We start from the raw sequence: 12,506 nt of genomic DNA, 5'->3' as shown, positions 1-12,506 counted from the left end.
TGGCATCAACAATCAAAACATGCAGACGTGCAGAACATGAATGGGATAACAGTGGGAGTTACATGGTACATTTCCTGTGAAGTTCACTGCTCACCTTTAATAGGTCAAGATCTACTCAACCTATTGCAAAGCAAGATGGTTTGCACTTCTTCATTATTATTCTTCTCACTTTTCACGATTTGTGGCTCTAAGGGCAGAGGGTGTTGTATGCTGAACAGGTTGTAAAGCCCTCTGAGGCAAATTTGTGATATTAGGCAATGTAAAATAAAGTGACAAATTAACAAGCATGTACTGGGCTCTGAATTTCTGACATAACATGATACAACAGGAGAAACCAGAGTTACCAAGTTAACCAGAGTACCAAGTTAACATGGTAAATTTTTACTGAAACTCACTCTTACATTGTCTTGTTTTCTTCAAGTAGAACAGAAAATCTCACATCCATGACAGATGTTAGACATAGAAGAATATAAACACTTGAGGATCTGCTACGGTAAAGGCAATTCATCCCTGCTTCAAGAAAAAAAGTTTTAAAACAGTACAACAAACACAGGCCTGAAAAATTAGTAAATATTCGTTGATACTGCGTGTATCCTGTGAAGACCTTTCAGTTTCAGACTTTCTGCAACTGAAAGGCTGACAAAAAAACATCACCTCTAACATCTTAATTTTGTTTAGAATAGTCAAAGAGAAAACAGATGAGAAAAAAGAACACAGAGAACTTCAGGGTATGACATGACTGCCCCATGCCCTGAGACAGCTATGGTGCTCATCTATGGTAATATGGCAAACATACCTGCATGATGACGGACAGGAAAGGAAGGAGGTCACAGAGATTACCACTGACAGACTGAATTAAGGCCACGATACATTGATGAGATTTTCTTTTTTTTTTTTTCAGCATAATCAGCCTTGGACTTTCACTTCATTGGCGCCAAACTGAATCCAAATTGGGAGAAAATCTCAGTTCCTCTACAAGCACCAATTCTCTCTTGCTGAAGCAGCCATGCGGAACCTCAGGCATGAGGCTGGGTGATTAAGGAGGTGTCCTGTTTCTCAGTGCTCCGTCCACAGGCCTGCGAGAGGAAATTAAATCGCTTTTCCCACAGCAGCATTAATTGTTTTCGCTAAGTTGTTTATTTGCAAAGGCTTTTCCGGTGAACCTGGTGCTTACATTGGGCGGCAGAGAAGAGCTACAAGACTGTTTTCTCTTGAATTACGATGGATTTATCTGCTATGGAACTGTGGCCTGAACACTGAGGGGGGAAAAAATCTGAGGATAAACAATGATGTATTCGTTATCATTCCTACCATAGAGAAATAAATTGCATTCTTCATTTAGAGAGAACATTAATTTTCCATTACAGAGGTCAGTGCAAAATGCTAACAATTGATCTATTGCTGGGGTGCCTTTTACATAACACCTTACAGAAAAAAATGAATAGCAAATGAGATTTACAGTTTCATGGTAAACTCAATGCTTCTTTTGCTGTTTGGATTTTATTCCAGAGGTTGCTGACAGTTTTTGGTACAGAGGTTTTATTTATGAATTACAGCAACATAAAACATAAAAATACATGAGCTGAACAGAAATGCATGAGACTGTCCAACCGCACAAGTTCTTCCTGTGTATTTTGAGAGTTAAGAGACTTCAGCATCTATGTCAGATCAGATAAACCCCAACTTTAGAACAACAATTATTATCACAATCCATTTAATTGAGGCCTGTAGTCTAAGTGTGTTTAGTTTTCAGAGATCTGGACACAAATCAGGCAAAATAGCCTTAAAATTGGCAAAACAACAACAAGCCAAACCAAACATGACAATGAAACTAAGTCAGGATGTGGAAAAGAAGAACAGTTTGAGGTGACTGCTTGGCTGATGTTACTCTGTGAGCAGCCAGTGAACAGAGGAGTGTTTAATCACATGGTGGGAAGCCTTAACAGTCTGTTGCCTATGGAGCTCACGTACATTATGTTTGTCATGTTCACACTGAGGAGGGGTTAATGCACTGAGGAGCACTTCAAGAGGAGGTTTGATCTGGCCATCCCAGCTCTCTGAGTTACATGATTTAGGTCTGTGCTGTGTATGTTGCTGCGTGTGCTGCTAATGGACTCAAAGATGGGAACTCAAACAATGATGCAGTCTCAGTGGGAGAAGGGCACACACTGCCCAGTCCTAAGTCTCAAACTCTTCTGTCCCCTGAAAGATGACACGTTTTTATCAAAATACCCTGAATTGTCTCAAGTCTTCTTTCAATGTTACTTTCAAATGTGATTGTCACACATCTGTCTCGATCCAAACCCATGGGCATTTATTTTGCTGCTGTAAAAGCCTCCACTCTTCTTAGAAAGGTTTTCCACCGATCCTGGCTGCCTTAAGGTTAGGTGATGAAGCCTCGTTCGCAGTTTCAGTTTATCCCGAAGGTGTTGGATGGGGTTGGGCCTTTGTACATGTGAACATTGTCATGTTGGATTGTATTCAATGACACATGCTTTTCGTTCAAAAGTACAATGTGGTTAAAGTAAGGGAAAGATTCTAGTTATGTCAAATAAGGTAAGGTAAGGCTGATGTATGGTTAAGCAACTAAAACACTTGGATAAGGTAAGAGAAGGTTTGAGCAAGACATGCTAAATGTCCTGTCCACCAAACCGCCTCTACACTCTTCCCTTTTATCTTGATAAAGGACATGATACTCTGAACATCTGCACTGAGCACTGACATTTGACATAAATTATGAGGTGTGGAATAGTCTGATGTGGATGTAATTCTTAGGAATACTGGGCTGAATTGGAAGTGCACTATGCCTGGTTAGTTTCAGTACACTGAAAGTACACAATATGGGAACAAAGATATCCACAGACTTTTGACGTGTGTATAATTACAAGTGAATATTAAAAGCAGCAAACTGTGACTTTCTGTGACGTTGTTTCACCTTGTTGTCATTGCAGGTCGTTCAAAAGTGACAGACCGACCTATTTCACAGAATTGATCAAATATGCTGTACTGGCATTGACAAGCTACAAGCTGCCAATTTTATCAGGGGCAATGACATATGTTCAACATCATTACCTGCCAAATGTAGCCAGATGGCTAGTTTATATCTGCAGTTTGGGCAGGTTGAAGTTAAAAGTAAACATTTAAAAAAATAAAAGATTAAAAATCCAGACAAACAAAATTGAAGAACACATAGCCACAGACAATAAAAGCTTTTAAATGGACAAATGACTATGCTTACTTTACAACGGCTCACAGATCTAAACAAGTTGTTGGTTTAAGCAGTTAAACAGTTTAACTGCTATTCTTTTGGTCTGTTCTCATCAGTGAGCTTTAGCCACTCTTCCTCTTTGCTGATGTAGATTATGTGTTAGACACAGTCATGATTTTCCAGACAGCTGACCTTTGCTACATTACATAACTCTGCATTTTCTGGGATGAACAAAAGACAAAACCAGTCATTTCATTAACATTTTGGCCTCATCTGAACTCCATGTCTAATCCCGCTTTGAAAATTCACTCATGTAAGTGGTGACCGTCCGACCTGCTTCACATGTTAATTATGATACTTGGCTTTTTGAGCCAGAGAGAACAAAGGAATGAGACACAAAGTAACAAATTATTAAAAACTATGAAAATATGAGCAAAGACTTCACAGGTCAGTGTGAGCAAATGAACAAGCTTTTGGTTGTATTTGAAACATCTCTGAATCAAGAGATGTGTTGCAAGGCAGTCTTTGTTATTCTTCAAACATCTGGTCTTAATTATTAAAGCATCTACAACAGAAATATGTCAACATTTTCGTAAAACACGTGATTAGATCTGGCAGATGTGTCTTCAAGATCATAGAAGAGTTGAGTGATGATGACTGTGGAAAACACACACACAAAGAAAAGATTCATTCCTTGTGAAATACACGTGCAACCTTCCCAGGACACAGTGTACGCTGGGAGAGGCTTACACAAAGTGTGAAGGTCGGCCCGGGTAAAAAATATAAAAACAATAGCTGACATGAAATAGTTATCTGAACCTGTCTGTCCTCAGACTGGATTTACATGTAATAACACTCTGCTGCAGTTCCATCCAAAGTAAGCTCAATTACCTCGTGTTGATAGAGTGGATCACTACATCTGTGGACTTCTTTAAACAAGAGTGTGTGACAGAGCATAATAGTTGTGCTTTAATGTAGGCATGTTCTTTTGTTTCCTTCTTCAGTCATTTCACCTTCTATTCATCTTTACTAGCACTGTCTAAATATTTGTCCCATTCTTTTTTGTCTTCTGTTAATTTAGCTACTTGTGTATAGTTTAAATTTCTTGAGCCTCTTTTAAGACCGTTGCCTCGTTATGAACAAAACGTGCTGTACGGTTTGAAAATGACAGGACTCACTGTATACTCAGTGGTGGCGGGCCCCAACTAGGGGTCAGGCCCCCTCTAAAGGGTCACAAGATGAATCTGGGGTGTTATGAAATGATTAATGAGGTTGGAAAAAAAGAAAAAAAAACATTGGATCTTGACTTATTAAAATGAAACCATTTGAGAAGCTAAATTACTCTGTGGAGGCTCCGCTAACTCCTAGTCATCTGAAACATGACAAGACGCCTGCTGTAGTTGTTGTAGATGTTGGTTGATTCACAAAAAAAATGGGAATCACTGGTTTAATCTTTAACAATACAATGTATTTTAAAAGCTTTGCACTTTTTTTTCAGTGTAAAATCCTTATCTGTAAAGCATAAGAGAGTAACCTCCGCCTATGATATAAATCTAGGGGTTTTCAATATTTCCTCCTGAAGTGTACTTGAACAGAAGTGAAAAGTAAAAGAAAACTGAAACAGTTCTGTGTTCACTGTACTCATAGTACAAATCCCTAAAAAAATGTTCCCCTGCTTAAGTTGTTGGCAATTGATCAAGCTTAAGTTTCACGTCTAAGGAAGTTGGAAAATTTTGAAATAAAACATGCATGTAAGTGGGATTCTTGATCCCACTCACAGTGTCATGACACTTTCCAGAGCCATCGCTGCAAGAATATTTCATTCATACAGTATCTAACAAAAGATACCAATCCTTACTGCAGAACAGTAAATGTAATGCATAAAATTTTAATAATGATTTGATGAGGAAAATGGAAGATGAAACAAAGATTCAGCTTCTGAAGCTTTTTTTTTTTTTTTTTTTCTCTTCCAAGCTTGAGTATGGTTCTGAGTGGACAGAGGATGTGAACCCTGAGGAACTCAGAGTCACTAGATAGCACAGTTTTCCCTTTTCACTTGGGACCCACACCAGGAGATTTCCCACGCTTGCAGTGTAATGTGCTGTTGCCATTGCATTCCCTCCTCCTGTCTCCCTCTGTTCTCGCCCACTCGTCTGATATATTTATCATGAATCCTCTTCTGTCTCCTCTCCTTCTGCACTTCTTCCCTTCCCATCCTGCACTTTCATGTCTGCCCTGTCACTACAACATAAAGAACAGCATAGAAATTTGTCTTTGCGCAGTAGGCATGCACAAGGGAATTGGAGGGATGTAGCATGGGAGGAAAAGAAACCCCCTCCCCTCTCACCGGGCCACACTGAGGTGCGTCTGCTTTGGGGAGATGCACATGTCCAGCCCTGGGGGAGATGCAGAGGAATGTGCACATTGGGTCATCTTCTCCATATTGGCTCTTGTTCTAATGACCACCAAGGGGGTTGCGCCTCATTCTTAAAGACACATGCAGGACACTGTGTGTTCTTGGCACCTATTTTAAACTCAAGGTCAGTGGGTTCAGTACAGCCATATACGATGGAGACTGTCAACGGGGGGGATATGATGAACATACAGTGTGTCCCTCTCAGTGCGATGGCTGTTACCATCAGGGCTGTAAATGACTTGGAGTATATGGAGCATGTGTTTATGGTTTTCTACAATTTACACGTAGAAATTATTTATTTAAGGGAGGAATTTATTATTTTCTTTCAATTAGAGTTACAGTTTGATTTGATCACTTGATTTTACATTGAAGTGACTAAACTAACTGTGCACACATCAAAAAGGCATCATGGAGTTTTACATCCCAAACCTCCACTCTCACACCTGCCTCCTACCCCAAAGTGTGATTACTGTCATCTTGTTTGAGATGTCCTTAAAGTTCAGAAAAGGGAAATACAGTGAATGATGATCAGGTTCATTCACATATTTACAGCCTGTCACTGCCCCCTAGTGCTGTCAAAGGATCCTGCATTCACAGTCACTGTGTCACAACTATGGGGAGCAAGGACTAGGACCCAAACGCAAAAACCCTCAAGACAGGCAGAAAGGTGGAACTAAAAGTCTTTTAATAAACCAACCTTACTAAATAAACCTTACTTGAAACAAAAGAAACCGAGGTAAGTCCATGAGGGGGAAAACACAAGACACAGGAACATGAACAAACACAGGGGCATGGCGCAGACTCAGGCATGGAGACGGGCATGGAAACAGGCATGGGAACAGACTTGGGCATGGAACACAGATAAACCGACCAGAACACAGGGAAAAGACGAGACTTAAATACACAAGGCAATGGGCAACAGGTGAAACCAATTAGGGCGGGGCAGACAATCACAAAAGGAGGGAAACAAGACAAAGACAGGAAGTAGAACAAGACAAGATACACAAGGGCAGTGATTTCAAAATAAAACAGGAACTATAAATAAAACTTAAACTTAAACTAAACAAAAGTTCAAAAGTCCACAAAAGAGTTCAGAACCTAAAAGGGTTCCCAAAAACAGCCCCACTAGGGGCTAGTCATGACACACTGCTCCTTAAATACCAACATTAGTTCTTAACTGTTTTTATTATATTAATATTTTGATGACATTGTGGCAGTTGTGTTCTCTGTATGGGTTGGTTATCTCATTGTGTGTTTGAGTACTGTTTATTTCTCATATTAACCAGGATACCTGGTTAAATAAGTGCTTTTAATAATAAAATTCTTCTCCTTGTTCTGCCAAAGAGCACCTGAAGAAAGTTTCTTGAAGTATTTCTTGAAATATCTCCTTGTGACACCTCATTACGTTTTTTTTTGCGTTGGTTTGTGAGCAACTAAGGAGTGATTTTTATTTTCTGAATTGCTTCATTTGAAATTTAAAAGGTGCGTGGTTCTCTTTTTTCTTTTATTACTTTCATCTTGAGCTTCAAACCCCAGGTTTGATTTAAAAAGATGTTAAAAATTTCAACACAGCACTAAAGCACTTAGTAAAGTTACAGGCAAATTTAGTTAATACAAATCAAACCACTAGGTGTCAGTGTAACTTCATGAATGCTTACACACCACTGATGAACTCCAGCTAACCTGCAATGTCGGCCCAGACATACAGAGATTCACTTCACAAAAATGATTATTTTATGTACAATAAATCACCGGTCAATGAACTCATCTATGCGAACAATCATCAAAAAAAAAAACAGTCCTGTCTTGAGTTTGGTGACTTCACAGTACAAAACAAACATGTAAAATTTGTAGTAGATGAAAACTATAATTGCTGTGTCTACAGTTGGAAACACAAAAATGAATATAGTTCAGATGTTTCAGTTTTGTGTCCTGGTACAACGTTTGTATTTTGGAACATCCTACCCTGAGGAGCAGGGGTCAGCTGAGTGTTAGCTTGGAGCACAATGAGTGCTATTTATGAGCAGAAATATAACTAAAAATGGTACAGTTGTGTTACTGTCTTTTTCACTCCTTTTGGCAAACAAACAGCATGTGGATAGAACTGTAGTGGCTTTTCATAATATCCACCTTGTTAGAGAACATCAATGTACCACTCATACAGCAAGTGTTTAAATTACATTTCAATATTAATTAGACTTTTAATCAGGTTGGACGAAACTGGCTGATTCTGGTGGAGGCCTGGTGATCTGTTTTACCCAAGGAAAGCTTTTCCATCCATATAGTCCAGCTAGAACTTTATCGTCAGAGGAAAGTAGTTCCAGAGAAAGCATTTCACATTCTGGTTTGTTGTTGGCCTGTGGTTTAGTGTTTCTGGTAAGGGACGTTGCTGCTGGAAATAGTTGGAGTACCACAAATTATGTTCAGCTCACTTCCACTGAACTGGGGCGGTGCTGGATAGCTCTGGGATGAATACCTCAAAACGTCAGCGACTACAACTATAACTATTTAGGAAATTTAAAACTCTAAAAATGGCAACACTACTAATGAACAATGTTTATTCTATTCCCGACAAGTGACTTCTGGTAGTTGTGCAAGTGACTGGGCTCTCTTGGAAGCACAGCTGAAGTGGTGGTGGGTTTGACTTTGATAGTGGAGACTGTGGTTCATGTCAAAATTCCTAATAAGAATCACTGTTGTGTCCTTCAAAGCATGATCACAGTCTTAAGTAGTTATTTTAGCCATGACTGATTCTTTCCGTTACCAGAAGAGTTGAAGCACAGTGTGCGGGACAACCTTCGACAAGATTCAGCTGTATCTTGCAAAGAATTACCCCTCCAATGAATCCTCTTTACAATGGCAGCAGAGGTTGGGGCCCTTACAATATATTTGTATGGTCTCTCCTGTGGATTTGAGGTCTCATCAAAGCCTTTTCAAGCTTCCCAAGAAAGGCCAGTGAGTCTCAGGCTGAGAAACGAATTCACTGAGCCATTTTTTCTTTTACTAAAAATTGAAAACAAACCCTATAAACCAGAACACCACAGAAGGGTTACATTCATATTGGACGATTCTGCAGAACACAGTTTACATCCAGTTCCCGTTTGCAGTGCCAGTGTGAGAGTGCACAGGCACTTTACCAGTGCAATACGTGATCTTAACTAACACTTCAAGTTTTGGCTTTTCTTCCATGAACAAGTGGTTGAGATGAATGGGTAAGAATATTTTCCCTCCCTACTGTAAACTAAATGTTTAGTCTTAAAAACTTAATGAACACCTGTCGCATGTCGCCTGCAACATTGTTCATAGTGTGGTAAAACTTACAACAGCAGTAGCTTAGATCTAGATAAGAAATATCTGAGGGTTACTATGGAGAGGGAGGCAGATGATGTTCTCATGCATGAAGCCTGTGGAACAGCTGTTGTCCACCTGACACTGGCTCCACTCTTCACTGATGACATCTGAATACACAAAGCAGATGTACAGCCACTTTTTGTACTCAGCCTGCTGGTGAAATGCACTTTACCAGAGCAATCTTAACTGTAATATTTAACATTTTAATGAGAGCAACTGAGATAGCCAGCATTATCTCTGCAATCAATGTCATTATTACCTAACTACAGGCTTTGGAGGGCTTTGTATTATCCCTCTGTTATATGTTTTCCACATGCTTGCTTTGTAGGCAGCAGTGGTCATGCTCTACCCTGGTAGCAGCTTTGCTGTCATTTATTACCTGAAGTTGATGGCTAGTGCAAACAGTTGCTAAGGTAATAATAAAGTTTTATTGCTCTTCCTATTACGTTAATGCTGTCACATCTCCCCTTTGTGCTTCCTGTTTGCTAGAAAGCTCTTTCTCATTCTCATGATATGGGACAAAAGCTCTGAGCAGGCGGATGCTGTGATTGTCTGCGCTCTTTATGACAGAGTTTCCTAGGTGAAAAACAGTACTGCACAACAAAGGCTGCAGAATACCTCTCATAACAGAGAACAAATACATCATTGTCATTTTTATATCAGGTAACATAAATAATTAAACATGCAGACGGGGTATTTGCACAACTGCGTGCAAACTTCAAGTGACCTTGTGTTTACATTTTACATTTCATCTATGTCACTAGGGTAAATAAAGTACTTAAGATAACCACGGTCCAAGCTAAAAGTGTCATGACCGTGAAATGTTTTTTTGGGGTTTTTTTTTGGTTAAGGCAGCAGTGTACGTGTCTGAGCCCAGTAACTTATATCCCCAAGATAGAAAAACATTCTAAACCATGATTTTATTCAATAAAGACAAGATATTTTGCCATGTTTTTAAACTTTATTTTTCAAATAATTTAGTTTATTTGCTGGTACGTAAAAAAGACAACAGTGATATAAATATTATAATATAAATTAAATTGCACATTGTTTTTATCTTTGTTTTGTAAAAATGCGACAAATATATTACAGACAAATAAATACAATAAATACAAATTCATAAAGAACTCTACATGCCTGTTCGCAAACAGTATACAAATTTGACAGGACACTGCAAATCACAACCACAAAAGATTGCCTAATGGCAAAGAAAAGTGCATTTCCCACTTTTCATGCCCTCCTGTTTGATTGTCACTCTGTCTGTTACACTGTCTCTTGACTTTACTGTCCAAACTCCATCTGTATTCAGTCCACTTTAAGGCGTCTGCCTCCAACTTCTGCTCTATTTTCCTTTTTTCTTTCTGTCCTTCCTTATCTTCAAAGAGACGGCATCTACAGAATCCACCGATGCCCTCATGACGATCTCTGCATCTGCATCTGTGTCTGGCTTCATGATGCAGCACCTAACGCCATGTCTCCTTCTGCTGCCTTCTCAACCCTTAAGGCCAATCTGAACAATCCTTCATCGGCTCATGGAAAGATTTGTCTTCATGCCTTCTTCTCCTGCTGGGGCTGCTTGGTGGCCTTGGCGCTTGGTTTGGCTTGGCACACCAGATCTCTGTAGGCTGGAGAGCGGAGGAAGCGAGGGTAGCAGTCTTTGGCCATGAGAATGTAGATCTTGTGCTGGGCCAAATCGAAACAAGAAGTTGAGGGGACCAGCATGTTGGCTTTGGTGATGTCATGGGTTTCATGGTCAATATTAATCTAGGAAAAGGAATAAAGGAAAAAAACATCAGTCTAAGTTTTTTTGTCTGTTCTGAGGAGGATAGGAGCTATGTGGACAATGTGTAGGTGGGATTTTTTTTTTTTTTTTTTTTCAGATTTTCTTACCTCCCTGGGAGCATCACTGCCAATGAATTCATCATAGATCTTCTTGGCTTTAGCGGGTAGTTTGGCAAGAGACTTGGTATTCCTGTAGTCCTCGCAGGCAAAGTAGAACGCAATGTTCTCCTCGCTGAACTCAGATACCAAGAAGGCTGTGAAGGCACACAGTCCATCTGAGGAAAGAGGGGAAATATGATTAGCTATGGTACATTATAGTCCCGCAGGGGCTGCATGTATCTGTAAGTGTGTGTATAACTAGCATTTGCAGGCACTTTTTTGTGTGTGCAAATACTTACATTTGCTGGACAGGAGTTTTTCAAAGGACTCCTTCCACCTAAGACATTCCTCCAGCGTTGGCCTGAAAAAAATGTGAAGTGTGATTAGATTTCACCTCAAATTTCAATGATGCACACAGTGACAATAAATGTAAAATCAATTAGTTGTACAATATAGTACAGTGTGTTTAATGCTTACTTATTTTTCCCTATTTTGCAGCAGGATATATTCCATTTGGGTCTTTGCAAAATGCTTCCCAGCCTTGCTTTCAGCTCTTTGGCCCTGTCATGAAAGGAAAACAGGTTAGATAAAAGATAAATTTGTCACAAGACCTTGGATGCATACTCGCTGACAAGCACTTACACTGCTGTAAAGTTCACACTGAATGCAAAGACTAAGTTTACTGCAGCGTAAACTCAAACTGACTTCCTCCCCTAGCTTTTCAAATGTTCACACACAGATTCAGGAAAAGAAAGAAAGCGCTGTCATTGCTGTAATCCATCTGCCATGTGAGTGTTTGCGTGAAGCTTTATGTACCTTTCCAAGCAGCAGGTAGGCAGTGATGCTAGTCCTTTACACATAGCAGCAGGTTGATGCTGGTAGGGATGGTGTCTCAGTCGGGTGGCGTTTAAATATCCGTTCAGTTAAGCTCAGTAGGGAGCGAGATTGTGTGTCTGAACAGAGCCAGGACAGAGATTTTATAGTCCTACCTCCCCTGCCTCTGATGTGTCATCAGCCTGCTCAGCCAATCACAGAGAGACAGAGAGAAAAAGAACAAGAGAAAGAGAGAGAAAGCGAGGAAGATAGATGATGCAGTCAGAAAATGGGGGAGGATATGCAAGGACGAAGCTGGGAAATTACTGTGTTGTCAAAAGCCACTGATATTCTGTGAAATGTTTTTCTTGCTTGTCCCTGAAAACACAACAAATCTTTGAGTGTTTTGCTTTCATCCTTATCTTTCAAAATAACTTATTCACACACATGAAATTAGAAAATAAACCTCCATTCACGTGTGCATATCGGCTCAGGGAAGTCAGCTTTGTACTCCGTTCTCACAGCTTTCTTCATACATTGACACATCGGCACAGACTGGATGTGACTCTTAAGTGACATCTTTGTCTTAAGATGTCATTTAACTGTCATATTTAGTTTTTTATTACCTTTTATGGTATGTTTTAGTTTCATAATTGTGTTTTATCATGTAACTACACCTTATTACTAAACAAAGCTTGCCCTGAGTAAGTTTTCTCATATAAATAAAGGTTTCAATCAATCATTGTGTGTGTATGATATAACTCAGTGATCTGCTAATAGCATCCTGCCAATAGCTCCTTTGCTCTTTGATCCCTGGTTCATGGTCTTGCTTTTTAC

General features: G+C 39.6%; 1 protein-coding gene across 1 annotated transcript; it reads right to left on the bottom strand.

Moving 5' to 3' along the window:
- Positions 1–10,001: 10,001 nt before the first annotated feature.
- rgs16 (regulator of G protein signaling 16) lies at positions 10,002–11,811 on the bottom strand. The gene is made up of 5 exons (XM_041040220.1): positions 11,673–11,811; positions 11,334–11,417; positions 11,156–11,217; positions 10,866–11,032; positions 10,002–10,739 (listed from the first exon to the last, which is right to left on the bottom strand). The coding sequence occupies exons 1-5, from the start codon at positions 11,714–11,716 to the stop codon at positions 10,524–10,526; spliced, it is 573 nt and encodes a 190-aa protein (XP_040896154.1). The 5' UTR covers positions 11,717–11,811; the 3' UTR covers positions 10,002–10,523.
- Positions 11,812–12,506: the final 695 nt, after the last annotated feature.

Source organism: Toxotes jaculatrix, chromosome 6, assembly GCF_017976425.1.
Source record: "Toxotes jaculatrix isolate fToxJac2 chromosome 6, fToxJac2.pri, whole genome shotgun sequence".
NCBI lineage: Eukaryota > Metazoa > Chordata > Actinopteri > Toxotidae > Toxotes > Toxotes jaculatrix.
This window is presented reverse-complemented; position numbering and strand designations above follow the sequence as displayed.

Coding starts and splice junctions, on each gene's coding strand:
- rgs16 (XM_041040220.1), bottom strand. CDS start 11,716: ATGTGTAAAGGACTAGCATCACTGCCTACCTGCTGCTTGGAAAG. Junction 11,418..11,672: donor CCTACCTGCTGCTTGGAAAG/GTACATAAAGCT, acceptor CTTTCATGACAG/GGCCAAAGAGCTGAAAGCAA. Junction 11,218..11,333: donor TGCAAAATAGGGAAAAATAA/GTAAGCATTAAA, acceptor CATTTTTTTCAG/GCCAACGCTGGAGGAATGTC.